General features: G+C 46.0%; 1 protein-coding gene across 3 annotated transcripts in view; it reads right to left on the bottom strand.

Annotated features, from left to right (window-relative positions):
* ANXA13 (annexin A13) overlaps window positions 1-19,571 on the bottom strand; it is a 58,359-nt gene that overhangs the window by 29,746 nt on the left and 9,042 nt on the right. For all 3 annotated transcript variants that reach the window (XM_013996500.2, XM_021088956.1, XM_021088957.1), the window contains one exon: window positions 5,858-5,933. In XM_013996500.2, coding sequence (XP_013851954.1) covers window positions 5,858-5,933 — 76 coding nt within the window. The remainder of the gene's footprint in view (window positions 1-5,857; window positions 5,934-19,571) is intronic.

Here is a 19,571-nt window from a genome sequence, read left to right as displayed (position 1 = left end):
CTTTTCCCTCCAAGACCCTGTTTCTGTACTTCTCAGAGGGAGGAAGGCACACATCCTTCCACATTTCAGAGAGGATAATGGATGTGGGGGTCCACACACTGTTAGATTAAGACACTCTTCAGAAGGGGCCTGCTGGGATGGGATCCCTGAGAGGAAGGCCTGACGGAGTGTCCGTGCTGGGGACTCTGGGTTAACCAAGACCCAGGCCAAGAAGAGCCTTCGGAGACAGGAAAGCAGAGGAACCAGAGGAACAGCAAGGAATCTGTCAGGTTTATGTTATTTGTAAAACTCAAATATTATTTCCTGGTCTAGCATCCTTATTATTTTGAATTGCCTGGGTGGGTGAGTGGATGGCGAATGCACTTAATCTTTTTGATGCATAGGGCTCTGACCTCACTCTACTCAATACATGGGGTTATTGAGGACTCAGCATGGCTGAAATAGTCTGTAGGTATAGAATACAAATGGTCTTTTGAAGGCTCATTACTTAAGAAGGGACATCAAGTATCTCATTAATTACTTTGATATCGGCTCTCTTCAAATAGATATATATATATATATTTGGCGTGCCCTTGGCACATGGAAGTTCCCAGACCAGGGATTGAACCTGCACCACAGTAGTGACCCGAGCTGCTGCAGTGACAATGCCGGATCCTTAACCCGCTGCACCAAAAAGGAATTCCGAAATGATATTTTTGATATAGTGTTAAGTAAAGTGTATTGTTAAAATTGATTTCATCTGCATTTTTAAAAAATTTGACTTCTCAAAAACTAAAAAATGACCTATACGTCTCACCTCTGTGGTTATTGGACACAGGTTTGGCTTCCCACAGGCTCCAAGGGAAGACTGAGACATTTAAATGTCTCTTAAGTAAGTCTCTTCCAGACAGACATTTAAATCCAGTCCTACCAGGGTATATCAATGGGATAGGTGCATGGTTTGGCAGACAAATCTTGCCAATGGTACAGTTTTGCTTGAGCTTGCTCTTATTAATAGAGGCCGGAATTCTAGCCCTTCACCCCAATGATAGCTTTTTCAAGATGGCCCTTGTTTCCCGAGGCCCCACCCTCATCTTATAACGCTTTGTTCTTGGGCAAGTATATAATCTCTGAGGCTTGGTGATCTCATCCATTCTGTCATTATAGCACAAGTTTACAGGGTTGTTGGGGGAGCTACACAAGGTGATGTATATATAGTACCCAGCTTAGCCCTTGGCATGTCGGGGGATCTCCAACAGTAACCAACCACAAGAGTGGTCCCATCTCATGGCCACACCCAAGGCGGGGAGAGAACCCTACGTGACTTTGGCATTCAGTAGGTGCTCCATCTGTGCTTGGTGAACTAAACTTGTGTGGTGGCGAAGAACTCAGGGATTTATCACAAATTACAGCTGACTTAGTCCCATACCCACTTCAGCGCCCGTCTCCAACCCAATATCCAGATGTCAAGCCCTCACTCGAGAGGCAGCAGGGAAACACCTGTGGGGCTGGATCAGCCAACCCAGGACTCTAAACATCCTGACACTTCCAGGCAAACACATCTCCTGACAGCTGTTGTTCCAATACAAGGTGAGCCAAGACCCGAGCTGGGAACAGTTCCTCTCTGCTGAGCTTTCCTCTGATGCCCCCCCACCAAGCAACCCAGTTGTCTTCCTTCATTTCCAGCCCCCTACTCGCTAATTGATCCAATAATACTTATGTAGAAATCCCTTCTACCACTTTCCTTCCAGATCGTCTCTAACCCCAGCTCCTTCAGAACTTCAGTATCCCTTGGGCAAGTCAGATTATTCCATAGTGAGATAGTTCCTTATACTGAAGCAAAATATGCCTTCCTGGAACTTCCACCATGGATCCCAGTTCTTGCCTCTGAAGTGACACAAAGAACTCAAGGCCATCTTTCTTCTACCACAATACTCATTCCTAGGATAAAAAAATCTCTGCTTATTTACTTTTAAGTAAAAATCGAGCACTTGTCTTCATGAAACATGATGCCGAGTGAAAAAAGCCAGCCACAGAAGGCCACCTGTTGCAAAATCTCAGTTGCATGAAACATCCAGAAGAGGCAAATCCATAGAGATGGAAAATGGACCAGTGACTGCCTGGGCCTGAAGGGAGGGTGGAGTGGGAGTGGCCGTTAATGCCTGTGGGATTTCTTTTGGGTGATAAAAATGTTCTGGAATTAGAGGCGAGGGTTACACAACCCTCTGAATATAATGAACCCCATGAAATTGTATGCTGCAAAAGGGTGCATTTTATGATATGTCAATTATAGCACAGTAAGAAAAAGACAAATTTAATAAAGCACCCTGTAGACTTAAATGGCTCCTGTCAGCTGTTAACAGAGCATCCGTGTCCTCTCATGCTTGTCCCCTGACTCACCTCTCCATTGCAGCTATGTGGTCAAGGTGGCTTAGCTGTAGCATCTCTAAATTGGTGGGCTTTGGAGTGAGTGACAGGAATTGGTTCAATTGCCGTGTCGTGACTTTGAGTAGGCTATTTAACTTGTCACGGCCTGTTTCTTCATCTGAAAAATGGATTTTGTGGGAATAACTTAATGAGATTTTATAAAGAGAGTGCTTGGCTCAGTGCCTAGAATGTTAAAAGTTTCCCAATAAATGTAAGAAAAGAAAATTAAGGAAATCAGTCAACCTTGCCCCCCGGTCCCTCTATTTTTTTTTCTCCCAAGCTATTGCCCCTTCAATGCCCTAACTTCCTTGTTCTTCTGGAACCCCTGGGCAGCAAACCCGGGGTCAGCCTAACATCCATTTCTCTTGTCCTGCCTTCAGGCTGCAGGAGAGAATCATGAGCTGTGGGGGTTGGAGCCAGGGTGAAATCATGGTCTCTGCTCAGCAGAGACCTCACCATGGATCAGCAGTCGTTTCCTGGACATGTCCACTCAACATCTATTCCAAACCACCACTCGGATGTCAGACTCCATTGGTCAACCCAACTCTTTCAGCCCTGCTGAGCAGTGGCAGGTCGCCAGGTGAGAGCTCCCTCAACGTTGGGCCCCTGCCACCCCCACGAATGTATCGAGTCCAGCTCTCCCCTCCCCTCCTCTTTCCATTCATGGTGTTTGGGATTCCCCCTCTTCCAGGCTTTCCTAAAATCTTGCTTCATCAGCCATTCCCGTTCTCTCCTGGATGTACAAACTCTCCTTCAACAGACCCCTTCTTTTTCTGTCTAGTCTCCTCTAACCTCAGCCTTCTGAGGCTGCGAGCCTCTCTCCTCTCTGATGGAACAGCTCCCTCATCTTTGTTCTCACCCCAGGGAACAGCGGCGAGCCTTCTGCTTCCAGCTCTGCTCCCAGAGCTACTCCGGTAGTGGTGATCGCTTTACCCTGGGCTGCAAAATCCAGCGCTCACCTCCTCCTCTTCCTTGGCCTCAGGGTGGATAGGGTTTTACACGTTTCCCCCACTCTTTCTCCTGGGAACTCTTTCCCTTTGGTTCTGGAGACACATTCTTCCTGTTTCTCATCCCATCTCTCGGCCATTCCTTCCCATCTTACTTTTACATTTGCCTTGAATGCGGGGATTGCCTACCTCTTTCCTCTCTCTCTCTCTTTTTTCCTTCTAGGGCTGCACCTGTGGCATGTGGAAGTTCCTGGGCTAGGGATCAAATGACAGCCGCAGCCACCAGCCTACACCACAGCTCACAACAATGCCAGATCCTTAACCCACTGAGCGAGGCCAAGGATGGAACCTATGTCCTCAGAGAAACAACATCCTGTCCTTAACCTGCTGAGCCACACTGGGAACTCCTGCATCTCTTCTCTCTTTACTCCTGCATCTCTCCTCTCTTTACGCCTCACCCATGGCCTTAACCGCCACCCATGTGGTGGCGTCTCTCAAGTCTGGGGTCTCTGTCTGCATCTCTCTCCCTGGTTCTAGACACATCTTTGCTCATCTGGATCATTCCTTTGGATTCCTCAGACCCTTGAATTCAACACGTCTAAAGAATGATCTACACTTTCACGCCACACTTCACCTCCACACGCTTCCCTCTTTTTCTTGTTAAATGGTAACGCCTCTCTTGTTCCCTGAGACAGGAGCTCTGGGGTTCTTTCTGACTTCTCACTTTCCCTCATGCCCGACTCGTCTGTGACCAGCTCCTGGGGTGTCTGCACATTAATGCCTCAGATCTCTTCCTTCTTGTCCGTACTCACTGCCCTACCGGCCTCCTCTCCTGTCTCCTGGTCACCTCCTAACGTGTCTCTCTCCCTCCATTCCCACCTGCCTCCAGTCCGTTCTCTCTGTGGCTGTCTAGGTAAGGTCCTCCTTGATTTCACCTTGTCTCAGAATAAAGCACCGGTTCCTAAACACGTCACACACGACTCTGCAGTGAAGGCGCTTGATAAGTGTTTGTTGGCTTGTTGAGTGAATGCGAGATGTGTGCTGAAGAGCACCAAGGGCCCCCATGGAAGTGGAAGCTTGTCCTAAGCTCAAAGGTTGACCTCTGATGGTCAAGAGCAGGGATTTAATTCCTGCCTGAGCTTAACGCTGCTCTGCCACTTGCTCAGAGCTGTGGGAGTCTGGACAAGTCACGTAGCCCCTCTCAGCCTCACTTTAACCATCTGGAAAATTAGGACTAAATGAGGTGTGCTATTATTAAATGAAGTAATGCGTGCAAAACGTATGGCAAAAAGAGTTCAATAGATGTGGTGTCTTATTGTGAAGCTGCCTCTTCCGTAAAGTCTCAGAACTTAAGCTATCCTTTGGAGGCAGGTGGATTTGTTCTTTGGCCTCTTCCTACTCCATGGGCCTTCCGCATAAGTCTGCCCTGGCCACCTCTGCCTTCTTTTCTACTCAAAAGCTGTTCCAAATCATCAGCCAGACTCCACACTCCATCCCTTTAGCAGACAACCTTGCCTTCCGTTCCCCAAGCAACATCCACCTTCAGGCCTGACCACCTTCGGCTTCCTCCCCTTCCAACACCCATTGATGTGCCACTTCCCGCTCTCACTCTTTCCCCCCCCCACTCAAGGTAACTCCTTCTATCTGAGCTTTGGATTCCACCTTCTTCCAGGCTTCTGGGACTAGAACCTTGTTTTATCAGTGACTTCCTTGGGCTCCAGAGCCTTTTCTCATAGCCCTGGATGCTCCTTCCCTCATCCCACCTGGGCCCGGGTTTGCTTACTCCTCATCTCGCTTAGCCTCCCATTCTTGGCCCCGCACTTGCCTTGGCCTGGATGTAAGTAGCTTCCCTAGTGTTGCCCCTTGATTCTTGACCTTGGCCACAGTTTTATCTCCACTTGCTCTACTTTGAGATGCTGCCCCCAGGTGCCTAATCCAGTTCTAATCAGCCTGATCCCCCACCACCTCCCATAAAAGGCCTCAGAGGGTTTAGATGACATTGAGCTCACGAACAACACTGCTCACAAACATTCCTCCACCTCAAGTTCAAATTAAGTATGAAAATATCGGGAGTTCCCATTGTGGCTCAGTGGGTTACAAACCTGACTAGTATCCATGAGGACACGGGTTCGATCCCTGGCCCCGCTCAGTGGGTTAAGGATCCAACGTTGCCGTGGCTGTGGTGTCGGCCAACCGCTGTAGCTCCCATTCAACCCTTAGCCTGAGAACTTCCCTATGCCACAGGTGTAGCCCTAAAAAGCAAAATAAATAAATAAATAAACAAATAAAATTCAATTTCTAATTATTTAATTGAATCCTGAGAAGTAATAGGATCTGATTATACATTTGCAAATGCTTATAAAGAGAACCTTAAAGTCATCAACTCAGCTTGGAGTATACAAGAGAAGTGGAAAGTCATCTTCTTAAGATCATGGGAAATTTGGACATGAGATCATGTTTCATCAACTTCAGAATTAAGATAGCAAACAAAATATCTTTCATACCCATTCCTTTGCAGGCTTTGTGCAGCTTTTTGGCATCTCGATCAACATCGAAACCCTGATCACTTTTCGCTTTGGCCTGGAGAAAGATAATTGAGAAGGTGAGTGGACAACATAGGCATTTCAGAATTACCTCTGGCTGAAAGTGGCAGCTAACGGCAAGACCAAGCAGACATCCAAATTAGGGACCAGCTGCCACTTTACACGTGGATTCATGTGGAAATCAGCCGGGGAAACTCTGGCCGCAGAGAGGGGGCTGGTACTCCCTGGAGCCAGCTGGACTTGGATGACCTCGGAGAATGAGCCCCTCTGTCCTCAAGGACAATCAGCCTGGCCAGCTCCGGGAGGGGCGACTTTCACATCAACCCCACCTTTGTGTATCTGTCTCTGAGACGGAGAGTGTGACACAGTGGCCACTGTCCTAGAAGGCCGAATTTCTGCCTTTGCCGTGAGACACAGTATGTCAAGGGAGGAGGCATTGCTGGCCAGAAGCTGAGGGTTCCAGGATCTTCTTACAAGTCCATTTGGCACCCTGGGCTAGAGCTTTGCCAGTCACGCAATGATATTTAGTTGGTCAGAGATATCCTAGGGACAGGCAATAGCAGAGTTGCTGGTTTTTCACCATCCCTTGGGGAGAGAAAGCTCTGTATATTTACTAATGTTTCCTGCACTTCAGTCATTGGCATAATATATGCCCTGATTTGTCCGCAGCTATCTGTGTCTACATTATTGTTATTTGCTTATTACTTTTCTTTCAGTTGACCTGTTTTCACTTAAAATTATTTTTCAAGGAGCTCCCGTTGTGGCTCAGCAGTTAACGAATCTGACTAGCATCCACGAGGACGCAGGTTCGATCCCTGGCCTCGCTCAGTGGGTTAAGGACCCAGCGTTGCTGTGAGCTGTGGTATAGGTTGCAGACGCATCTTGGATCTGACATTGCTGTGGCTCTGGCGTAGGCCAGCAGGTATAGCTCTATTAGACCCCTAACCTGGGAACCTCCATATGCCTCGGATGTGGCCCTAAAAGGACAAAAGACACACACACACACACACAAAAATTAAATTAATTTTTAAAGAAGGAGGGTTAAAAATGTAACGACGGAAGGTTAATTGCAGTTTGCCATTAGTAGCTTTGAACACACCCAGTGGTTTCTCAGTTCTTGGTCCTTCCTCACAGAGATGCCCTTTGATAACCTGTGTCACATATTTCCCATGATCCTTCAATGAAGGCTGGTTTAAGTGCTAGTCTCTACTCTCCCTCCTTCCGTTTCTTTGGGTACCTGTTGGGAGTGAGCCGTTAACCACATAAAGCACAGAGTACCAGTTGTGTTTATCTGTCCGATAACCTTATTTCCTTTGGGGGACTTCCCTCCCCCATCTTGTATCGTCTCGTGGGGGCGGTCAGTCAGGAGGCTTGAGCCCCATTGTTCTGCCCTTGGGTAGATTCGTACCCTGTCACTATGGCAACAGTGACTGGCTCAGGAGTGGTGCTGTAATCCAAGCGGGATGGCTTAGAGTTTTCCCTTGGTTGATTTGTGGATATCTCGAGAGAGATGTTTTTCCTTGCCGGGTTTGCCAGGCTGACAAGTGTGGGTAGAGGGCTGATGGTGCCGTGTTGTCCACCACATGTAGGAAGCATGAATGTGGAGACAAGAAGAGTGGAGATAGGGAGAGAAAAAGAGAGATTGAGATTGAATAACTGTAGGAAAAACTATGGAGCGGAGGAGGGCTGGCTTCTAGGTTTCTGTTAATGGAATAGCATATGCTTAGAACCAAACGGCTCTTCGGGGCCACCTGTCACCCCACTGAGTTTGCAATGTGACTCATGGCCCGTCTTGAAATACCTGTTCCTGAAACAAGCTGGGAGAGGGACTCAAGTTTGTTGACACCCACTATGTGCTAAACAATTTCTTCATTTACAGACCTTTGTTCATTATTCACAGGGAAGAGTAGGCATTAGTTGGCTGCTTGACAGAGGCAGAAGCCTGGGTTCAGGCAGGTCAGGGAATTTGTGGTCTTGCACGATGCAGGTTTGCTGCAGCTCAACTTGTCTCCTAAGGCCCCTTGGGTACCGTGCATCATCATCTTGCCTCACAATCTAATTATGACATGTTCAGCAGAGGGATGGCAGGTCCTGTTTTCCTTTCCTAGTATTTTGTGAGCTATAAGAAAGCTGTCTGGTGCTTCTAGAGGCTTGTTGGCGGCTCCAGAGACACAATTTGTGGGGCTCAATGCTAAATGAATGTAGGACTCCTTGGTTTAAAATGATTAAGAATTTCGAGATGGTGATATCAGAACGTTCAACCAAGAGGAAGGCCTTCCTGAGCCGGGCCCTGTGCAGCTGCACAGGCTGTGCACTGACCAAGCCCACCCTGCATTTTGATCATATTCTAAAAGGCTGGTTCTCTGGGTGTGGGAGCACGAGAAATAGCAATCTCAAAGGACTAAATCGTGCCTTTGCTTTTCATCAGGAGCATTACAGGCAGCTCAGGAAGTGAGGTGGAATCGAACCAGAACAGCAGAAATCTCCTATCTACAGGCTGATTCATAAACTGTTCTGCATGTCCTTTTAAACTCATTGGTACAAGAATTTGGTGGAACCCTTATTATCTATCCCACTTCACAGGTGACAAGTTGAAACAGAGACACAGGGCTCTGTGAATGGCTATTCAGGCTCTGCCTGTCCTGAGGGTCCCCGTTCAGGGTCCATCTGGGTTACACTTGCCAAACTCTGTGCTGGCAGGGCTGCTTTCTCCCCAGAGGGACACTTTCCCCTCATTTGCACAAAGATGCTGCCAGAGCTTGCATAAGCCACGAGGGGACATGTTTAAGATCGCCTGGCCAGGCAACGGCTGAATCAGAGCCAGGGCTCAAACCAGCACTGTCTGACTCTGTCAGGTATGCAGTGACATTCCCTTCCTGTTTTAGCAAGAAAGTTCCACGATGCAAATATCCTAGAGTTTTAAGAGCAGAGGGGTGGGAAACCTTCTGAACATGTCCAGTTTGTTTTTCCAAGGCCAAAAAATGAGTAATAATGTGTCATTTAGTCCAAAATAATAGTGATGGCGGGGGTGCAGTGGGAGAATGTTGAGTCAATGTTAGGAATAAAGATGATGTTGAGACTTCCTTTTTTTTTTCTTAACAAATAAGCAGCATAAAAGTCTGTATTAGATGTGCGACCCTCCGAAGGGCAGTTTGAAGTCACCATTCACTTTCTAGGAATGGCCCTTAGCCATGTTGGTCATCTTTCCTTATCAGAAGAGAATTCCATGCTGTTTTTCATAACAGCCGGGTATGCATGTCAGAGGGCAGGAATCATGTGATGTGATTTTTAAAAAAGATAACAGAGAGAAAAAGAAAACCGTCTGTTTGCGAGGAGTCCTCCCTCCGCATGGCTGGGGCACGGCTACAATGGACGCATTCAGCAGCGAGACCCAGTGTTGATGCCAGGGGTGCCCGTGTCCCTGGCTCGTTCTCCCGAGCTGGGTAATGAACATCTCCGGAATGTGTGTGGAGCCGACCCATTGTTCATTGTTAGCGGGCCAGGCAGCTGGCTCTGGGGCCTCGGGCCTGTTTGCCCATCAGGAGATTTTCTTTGTGAGACCTGAGGCCGCTCAGCAGAACTTCGGCACACAGCAGGTTTGCAGGAATGTGAGTCAGACACAAAAAGGGGGTGCAGGGGCTCCAGGATGGGGGTGGAGGGTTGAGATTGTGGCGGTTGAGGAAAACCCGCGAATATTCCACTTGCTTTCAACTCCAAGGCATAACAGAGGTGGGACAACGCTCCTTTTATTGTTTTGTGTTGACTTTTTTTTTTTTTTTAACAGCCTTTGTACTGACACTTGAGAGACAAGAAAAGGACATGATGTTAGGTGTCCTTTATTATTGTCCTAATAACAATGATAACAGAGACTGGGCTTTGAGCCCACGTGAATCCAAGTTTGAACGGGGTCTTGCCCCTTAGCAGCCGTGTGAACCTGGGCCATTTAACCTCTAAGCCACCATTTCTTCATCTGTAAAATAGGGGCAGTGTCCGCCTGCTGAGATCTGAGGCTTCTGTGAGAGAGCATTTCCAGTGCCGATGTAGAGGAGGCACTGAAATCCTAGTCCTGTCTCTGCCTCTTTGGGCCATCTCTTGTTTTTTTGTCTTGTGGTAATAGGTTTTTGATTCTTCATATTTTGACTTGACAAGTTTGGAAGATATACATATGTAGATATATAGACATCTTCCAAACTTGATACTGTGAAATTCCATCATCTATCTATCCATCCATCCATCTCTCCATCTATCCATCCATCTATTCATCCACCCATCCATCCATCTATCCATCCATCTACCTATCCATCTATCCATCCATCTATCCATCATCTACCCATGTATCCATCTATCCATCCATCTATCCATCCATCTACCTATCCATCTATCCATCCATCCCTCTATTCATCTACCCATGCATCCAACTATCCATCCATCCTTCTATCATCTATCTGGCAATGCCCTGGACAATATCACATTTATAATAAGTAGCCACTGAGTCTAATCAGACTGGATTTGAATCCCAGCATGACTGCTCATTACTTGTGTGACCTTGAACAAATTTGGGAACCTCTATGAGCTGTGGTTTCCTCATGGCAAAAATGTGGATAATAATATCGCCCACCTTGTGGGTCTCTTGTGAGAGTTTAAGTGAAGTCATTCATGCAAAGCATCTAAAAGGAAGCCTAGCAGAGGGCGCACATGCTTAATAATTGTAACAATTAACGTTTGTTGAAGGCAGGTCAACAATGACCTTTCCAGAATATTCTAAACCCTTTCCTGCTCGGGGACTTTTTGCCTTATAAATGGCACTTGAAGGATCCATTTTTCATTCATCACCTACAGTTCAGATTTAGTGCTCCAGACATCACCCAGGGCAGTAAGGTGGTCAAAAATGCAGGCTGTGTGGAGGCCGAGGGACCTGGGCTGACACCACCACGCCACATTTTGATCAGGGTGGTAATTCACAACCTCTGGGTGTGAGGGTCCCATTGAGACATAGGCGGGGACAGTGCTGGCCATCGTGCTGTTGTGTCAGGGTCACATTAAACAAATACTCCATACTCTACAAAAGGCACTGCCCGGTGCATGACTATGCTGGGAGCTTTCTGTCTTATTTTTTCACTCCTTCTGGCATGTCTACAGGTCACTTTTCTGTGTTTCCATGTTCCTGCATCTAAAACAAGGCAACAAAGGATCCATTTTTCTTGAGGGAGAAGGCAGAGAAAATAAATAGATTCTACGGACCTAGGAAGTAGCATCACCTGGGCAGAAAGAATGTTGGAGACACCCACTCTGAAATGAGTCAGGGATGTGCCAACCTCAGCACATGGACTGCCCAGGAAGAAGGCTGGTTCTAAATCAAGTTCTGAATCATAGCCTCGGCCGGAAGGGCTAGGGTGGAGGAACAGACACCTGATCAAAGGCTTCTGACCCAGCGCGATTCAAGGAAGGGTTAGCTCTTAGGATGAAATGGGAGGGTTTTAAGAAATCATCCTCCAAATTGCATCAAGCTCTGGGGATGGAGTGTGTGAAAAAGTTAGAGGAGGGATGTGGTTTGCAAGTTGGTTGCTCTGTACAGTTATATAGTAACCAAGATTTTCCAGGAGTACACGCTTGTTTAAGTACACTCCCACTCACCAATAGGTGTGACCTCATTGAATTAAGCCTGGAAAATAAGAACATCCTGTCTCATGACAGCCATGTGAATTCCTTAAAAAGCAGTACAAAGCTGGCACATTGGACCTCTGAACAGTTCCTCTCTCTTCTCTGCTTCCTCTCCTCACTTCTCTTTTTCCTTTGCCTTCTTCCCTTTTCTCCTTCCTCCTCTTTTTCTTCTCTCCTCTTCCATCAGCAAAAAGTACTGAAGATCTGTTATGTGGCAAACATGACCCCAGGTGAGGGGGACTCAGTGATCTATGAATCGCAGTCTCTGTCCCTGGGACATAAACATGGAACTAGATCAGTGGCAATTGCCTTCTGATATGGTAAGCTCTTTGACTGCCAATAGCTGAGAGAGGAAAGAGGAGTTTTTAAGGAGAAGTTGACATTTGTGCTGATTCTAGAAAGATGAGTAGGAATCAGGCAAGCAAGAATTAGGGTGGGGAAGAGGACAGGTGGAGGTGGGGAAGGAATATTCCAGGAAAGGACCACAGCATGATGCTTTCTGGGTGCATGTGTATTTACTAGGACCTGTCACAGCGCTGCTGCAGACCAAACAGGATTGACCTAAATGTGACATACAGGCACAGTGTGAACTTGAGTCGGGTCCACTGTGTTCAGTTATGCTCTCCAGGTTGGAGGATGTGGGCAAGCTGGCCCAGCTCTCCAAGCCTCTGTTGCCTCTGCTTCACCGTGGAGGTGCCCGACTCACGGGTGGTGTGGGGTTTGGATGTGGTCCTATCCAGGATGCAGTACCCCTGTGCCAGATTATGGGGAGCACTTGGCTGGGGGCATGTAGGAGATGGGATGCTGGGCGACATAAGGATGTCAGGATCATGTGTAAACTCTGAAATATTATCAGAATGTGATGGGAGTGGCATTTGGATTGTTTGCTGTCTCTCCAGAGCAGGTCCGCCGGAGCCTTGGCTTGCTGCCGTCTGCTCGGTCAATATTTGAAAGTGGTTGCTTGGTATCCAGACTCTGAGACAGGACGTCTCCGAGGAAGTGCTGGGGAGCAGAGGGCAGAGGGCTCACAGCACACTAATCCAAAGAGGGCAGTTGTTTGAGCTGACATGGAATCAGGATTGGAACTAGCCAATGGCCTGGGTGTATTAAGCAGGAGGAAAATGGAGGCTGTGCTGGGGAGAGCCTCGGACACGCCTGCACCTGCCTGAGCATTAGCAGTGAACATCCCTGCCGCTAGTTCATGGTACCTTGAGTTAATGTTGATCATTTGGTCAACATTTGCCTTGTACAGAGTTGGGGAAACTGAGGTTCATTTTGGGAGAGAGACTTCTTTCTGGTCACACAGGTAGTCCCCCTGCTCCAAGATACCTACCCTTGAACCTGGCGTGATGCTATTTCTCTCCTTATCCTTTCTAAATCTGTTTTCCCACCGGAAAGATGGTAATAATAGTTTCTGTTGCTTGTGGATTGTTAAAAGGATATGTGTTAAAAGTGCTTGGCAGGGAGTTCTTGTTGTGGCGCAGCAGAGACAAATCCGACTGGTACCCATCTGGATGTGGGTTCCATCCCTGGCCTCACTCAGTGGGTCGGGGATCTGGCATTGCCATGAGCTGTGGCGTAGGTCACAGACGCGTCTTGGATCTCGAGTTGCTGTGGCTGTGGTGTAGGGTGGCAGCTGCAGCTCTGATTTGACCCCTAGCTTGGGAACCTCCATAAGCCATGAGTTCTGCCCTAAAAAGCAAAAAGAAAAAAAAAGAAAAAAAAAAAGGGGGCTTGGCAGGATGCTTGGCATGTGGCGAAGACTCAATGTTATTTTTATTTCTTTCTTCCATCTTGACCTGATTCCTTCTGAGGGTTGAATAAGCCCTTGACATGATGCTTCGTGTGGCAACTTTAAAATAGCTGATTATATAATTTTGTCCTAAATCAGAACCATTTTGTGCTTGTAGATAAGTAGTAGCAGGAGCTGAGAGTTTAAGAGAAATTAATGCGAGAAACACTTCAAATTGAGAATGACAGCCAGATATGAAGCACTTACTTAATATGTGTCCAAGCACTGGTCCAAACAGTTTATATATAACTCACTCAATCCTCATAATAATTCTATGAAGTAGGTATTATTACTTCCCATTTTGCAAATGAGAAAACCAAACCACAGAGAGGTTAATTAATTGCCTGAGGTCACACAGCTTAGTGAGTGATGGAATTCAAACCTACACAATCTGAATCCAGAAACTCTACTGTCAACTTCTCATTAACTGATTTCTTTTGTCCCTGTCAAAATTAATAACTTAAAAAATTTTTAATGATAGAGGCACTCATTTCAATTCCTAGAATTCTGGTTTTTATAGAACTACCAGTTGAGACCTATGACTTGCCTACTGACGTGGGAAGCTAAGGACCACTGGCTTGGCCATAGGATCAATAAGTGTTCTTGATGATGAGACAATAGGAAGTGAAATGAAAAATGAAGGCCCAGTTGTCATATTTGCAAGGCAAAAGGAACAGCCTCTCCCCAGGGCAAAGTGTGTGTGCAGGAGAGGCGTTATTGTCAAACTCTGTTCCCATTATGCCTTCTGAGTCAAATGGAATCACATCTTCTTTTCTGAAAACTGGGACCAACACCTGCCATATCCAGCAGAATCCCAGGAAGATAAAATATGACAGCGTGATTACTGCCGCATCCTTCGCAATAGCCAAGATGTGGAAACAACCTATGTGCCTGTCAATGGGTGCCTCGATAAAGAAGGTCAGAAGACAGATGATAGATAGATAAATAGGGATAATATATGATGGCGTATTAGGTATATGATGGAATATCATTCAGCCATGAGAAAGAAGGAAATCCTTTTATTTACAACAACATGGATGTTCCTTGAGGGCATTCTGCTAGGTGAAATAAGTCAGAGAAAGAGAAATACTATATGATGTCACTTATATATGGAATCTAAAAAAGCCGAACTAATAGAAACAGAGACCAGAATGATGGTTACCAGGGACTAGGGGGAAAGGGAGAGGCTGGTCAAAGTGCACAAACTCGAAGTTATAAAGTGAGTAAGTTCTAGGGATCTAATGTATCGCATAGTGATTATAGTTCAATAATACTGCATTATATACCCCATAGTTGCTAAGAACGTGTCTTAAATATACTCACCACAAAAAAAGACATGGTAACTGTGTGCCATGCCTGGGTGTTAGCTAATTAATGCTGGTAATCATTTCACAGTATACAGCAGATCAAGTCAACGCATTTCACACCTTAAACTTACAGAAAGTTCTATGTCCATGATATTTCAATAAATCTGGAGAAAAGAGACAAGTGAGAGTCCTGGGTAGAGAGAGTTCATTGTCGAGATCAGAGCTGGCCAGGGAGGAACCGACTTTTCTGACCGTCTCCTTCCTCCTCCTCTCCCTGTCTCATCCCAAATCTTCCAGTTCCCCCTTTCCGAAAAATCTGGCCCTTAGTTCATCGGGATCATCCTTCAAGGACCACAGTAGGCCAGGGAGTTGAATTTTAGCAGAGGCGTTTTGAAGACTGGAAAGGCTTTTTGAAACTGGCCAGCAGGATGGCCAGTTTCTGGCGTTTGCTCCTTTGGGGTGCCTGCCTCCCAGCCTGATAAACTGGAATGTTTTCACAGGGAAAATGCAACCTCTCCCTGCCTAACAGAATCAACACAAAAGGACTGCCGATTGTCTTATGAGCAAGGGGCCTACCGTGTGAGGTTGGGGAGGCGGAGGACGGGTGCTGTGAGTGTCCTTATTGTCCTTCTGGAGTCCCCAGAGGGCCAAAGAAGCACAGGGACCCACAGCCCAGAGCCTCGGGCCCCTCCGTCTTTTAAACACCAGTTGCCCACCATTGATTCTGTGGGCAAGAGTGGAGCCTGGATCCACTTAAAGAAATTTGCTGAAGCCTCATCTCCTCTCTGAAACTGTTTCTGGCCCTCCTGGAAAGAATCGAGGACTTTCTGCCAGTGGTGGGCTGGCACTAAGGTGAACAACAGCTCGACTACCCAATATTGAGGGTTTCCCGGGAAATGCGGGGTTCTCAGTGCTAACACTGGGACGTTTCCAGGGAAACCAGGATGGTTGGTCATCCTAGCTGGAGCTGACTTGGCAAGCTTGCAACAGCTAATTGTGTGCCTTCACAAATGACTGAGTCTCATCCTGGTCCTGTTAAATCAGAATCGCTAAGATAGAGCTCACCGCTAGGTATAGGCATTTAAAAACTCTCCAGATGATTCTAATGTGCAGCCAAGATTGAGAACCATCGATCTGATAAAAATTAGAAACTTTTCCATGGACATTCCAATGAATGAGAAAGACAACTTTAAAAATATATATGCTGAGGCTTTGTACAAGTAAGAAATCCTAGACCTTATTCAAGGAGCAAAAGATAAAGGGAAGAAGTTTCTTGTAGTTCTTAGGGTAGAAATGCAACTCAGGTTTTTTCAAAATGGGTGATACGGAATACTGGCTATATTAAAGCCCGTTGGATTTCCAGCTGGGAAAGAAGTTCCTTTTATTTACTTATTTTTAATTTTTTTTCCCTTTACGGCTGCACTTATGGCATACAGGCTAGGGGTTGAATCAGAGTTGCAGCTGAGCCCAATGCCACAGCCACAGCAACACCAGATCTAAGTTGCATTTGCAACCTACACTGCAGCTTGAGGCAATGCCAGATCCTCAACCTGGAGCAAGGCCAGGGATCAAAGTCACATCCTCACGGAGACTGCTCTGGGTCCTTAACCCACTGAGCCACAATGGAAACTCTAGGGTCTTATGAGTCTTTGCCTGGTAATAGTACATCTTTCACACTCTTTGAATCCAGGGGCTGGCAAACTGTAGATGGCAGCTAAATCCAGCCCATCACCTGCTTTTGTAAATAGGTTTATTGGAACATAGCCAACCCACTCATATACATTTGGTCAGTGGGTACTCCCACCCTCCAATGGCAGAGTCAAGTAGTTGCAACCAGGGTTGTAAGGCCCAGAAATACCCAAATAGTTACTTTGCGAATACCTTCTCTGTTTCATGCAAACAGGTCTTTTTATCACAAAACAGGTGACAGGATCGGAGCCTTGGGCTGGCAGTAGTATTTGGTTCAAATTTAATATACTCTTCTTGCTTTCATTTGGTTTTCTGTATTTATATCAACTGATAACTGGTTTCCCATTTATGGTACTAATTTAAAGTTTATTAAGATAAATTTGTATCAAAAAGATGATGAGATTTAAAGAAAAGAGAATAGCGCTATTAATAGAACAATTGGCACATGTATTTGGCCACATTCAAGAAGGTCACACTGAAGTCTAAAGTCTGGGAAATATTATTCAATGTGTCCAGTCCCCTCATTTTATAGATAAACTGAGGCTTGGTGGTTAAATTATCTGTCCAGGGTCACTTTCTTACTTATGGAAGAAACTGGGCTCCTCTCTCACAGGACAATGTCCTTTTACCCATAACTGGTCATTCGTTTGTACTTTGAAACCAGTTAGCATGAATGCAAAGTATTGTACTATTTAAAGTTCATGAATTCAGAGCCAGAAAACATCCTGGTGACATTTCCACAGATATGTTTAGTAGACAGTGATGGGCAATTTGCAACACAACAGAGGAGTCATTCACATCTTTAAACATGAATCTTGGGTGATTAGTGGCATATTGTTTCATTAAGTTGATTGCTTTTTGGGCATGGTTTCCCTGAAACAATAAATTTGATTAAAAGTCTCTCGGGGGCGGGGGGGGGGTTTAAATCAAAATCTAATTAAATACTTGTCAGAGCAAAAAGTTAAAACTATTAAATAGAAAAAATATATATTGCAGTGTGCTCTGTTGGGTATATTTTAGCAGAGTTTCAGTCCTACAAGAATACCTGGTAATTTCACCATGTAGTTATTCCTCCATTTTCATCAGGACTAGCCATCATCTCGCTGATTAATTGCAAAGCTAATTCCTCCGTTCTAAGATCCTCTTTCCATTTGGATCTGTTTTTGAAGTCTGTTAACCAAGGAGGTAGACCAGATAGCTAGGAAAGTGTGTTAGGAAACCTCTGCTCAAACTTTGAAGGGTGCTGAGAACACATGGAGCTGTTTGTTGCTGTTGCTTCAGCCTTTCAGAGATGCAGTTTTAAAGTGACAAGTGTGACTATTAAAGGTTTGGCCATCAGTTTGAATGGGTACAAATATTTGCATCATTCATCAAATAAAGCTGAAAATAGGAAAAACATCCCCTTGGGTCAGATCTCAATATGATTTACTTACGTGTGCTGTGTGTTCTGAAAAATGAGTGAAACTTTTTAGGTTAAAAAATGATCTTTCTCCTAAATTGGGGGTTATTTATATGTTGGCATTTTAAGAACACCCTTTAATGAAATTGGTGTAATTGTAGGTCATTTTCCAGAAAGACAAGCTTTTCTTAGACTATGCTGTCTGGGTTATTATATTTTGATGTGATATTTCCCATCGAAGGTGACTATGGGGTTGAGACCTAACCTTAAGGAGATCTGAACTGAAGGCTCTGCAAGGGGGTGGGTGCCGTTGTTACCAGAGGTATTGTCAATATACTCAGAAATGCAGACAACGCGATGCTGAGCCCTGAGCTCTGGTGTGGGGAGATTGATTGGGGCAACCCTTTTGAGGCTATACCCAGAGGAGAGGTGAGCAGATGAACTCATGGTTGTTCTGGTCAGTCTCTTTCCAGCTGAGCATTGTTCATCTAGGCAGGAAAACCAGTAGCTCAGCAACCTTGTTCCTGGGTGTTTCTGCAGGGAAGCCCCGTGCCTTCTGGCTATTAGAACTCACTAATGAGCTGACAGCCTTTGGGGGAACAACCACTGCCTCCCTGCTACTGTTGTCATCAACAGAAGGACAAGGGTCAAGCTTCAAGATGAGTTGGCTTTTACCCTGTGATAAGAGAGGCAGTCAGTGTGAGAAAGCCTGGGCCAGAGGGGCAGGAATGCACAATTGCTGGTAGAAATCCAGCCAGATAAAGACATTATGGGGCCATCTCCTGCCCTTTCGCCTTGCTTTTCCATTTAAGGCCTGTGTCTAATGATGTGGTTCTCAACCAACTGGGAGTGCTTTTTGCCTCCTTCGGGACATTTGGCAACGTCCAGAGACATTTTTGGTTGCCACACATAGGGGAGCGTTAGTGGTATTTGGTCAGAAAGGCCAGGGATTCTGCTAAACATCCTCTAGGGCACAGAAGAGCCTCTCCCTGCAAAGACTATCTGGCCCGAAACAGCACGAGTGCGAAGATCTGCTGTGAGAAGAAGGGTCTACAACCCTGACCTAATGGCTGTAGCAATTCTGTCAACATGTTACTTTAAAAGGTGTTGCGAAGGCTGCCTTGCTGGTGGTAAATGACACATAGGGACTGACTAAAGCAAGGTCCTCCGTCACAAAGAATGAATTGCGGTGGGTCCAGAAAAGGAGGATTAGAAGTGGACCATGACGTCTGTCTTTCTCTGGTTTGCTTTCAAAGGAACCCCAGATGACAGATCTGAAAGATGAGTCCTGGGATAAGGTAACTAGGAGGCAGACTTGGTGTTAAAGTCAGTCCAGAGGGAGAAGCCTGTCATCACCTCCTACTCCTTGGTGTGCATGTCAGGGGGTGGCCACAGTTGACTCATCCTTCAGGGCCCATCAGTCCTGCGTGGGGCTGGACACCTCAGAGTTTCTACCAGAGGCAGAATAACAGGCATTGTCCTGAAGCCAGATGTTGTGTCCTGGGGAAAATGACTGTCGGCTTTGAGGTTGTCCACGGATTGATTGGGGAGGTTAGAGACCCCTGAAGAGTGTTCTCCAATTACTGCTGTTCTGCCTCAACAAAAGCGAACTTGGAGGGGAAGGTGAGATGGAGTGATGACAGCTATTTCTCAACTGTGAAAGGAACCATGCCTTCAAGAGTTATGAAAAATGAAGCACTTTTCTCATTAGGAAGGAATTATCCATTTCCTCCTATTGCCAAAGGCTCTTTTTTGTTTTGTTTTGTTTTTGTTTTTTTTTTTTTTTGCCAATTCAATGAGAGTATAAACTTGGGATTCATTCTTACA

Source organism: Sus scrofa, chromosome 4, assembly GCF_000003025.6.
Source record: "Sus scrofa isolate TJ Tabasco breed Duroc chromosome 4, Sscrofa11.1, whole genome shotgun sequence".
Lineage (NCBI taxonomy): Eukaryota > Metazoa > Chordata > Mammalia > Artiodactyla > Suidae > Sus > Sus scrofa.
The sequence above is the reverse complement of the archived record's forward strand: the minus strand, read 5'-3'. Positions and strand labels throughout refer to the sequence as shown.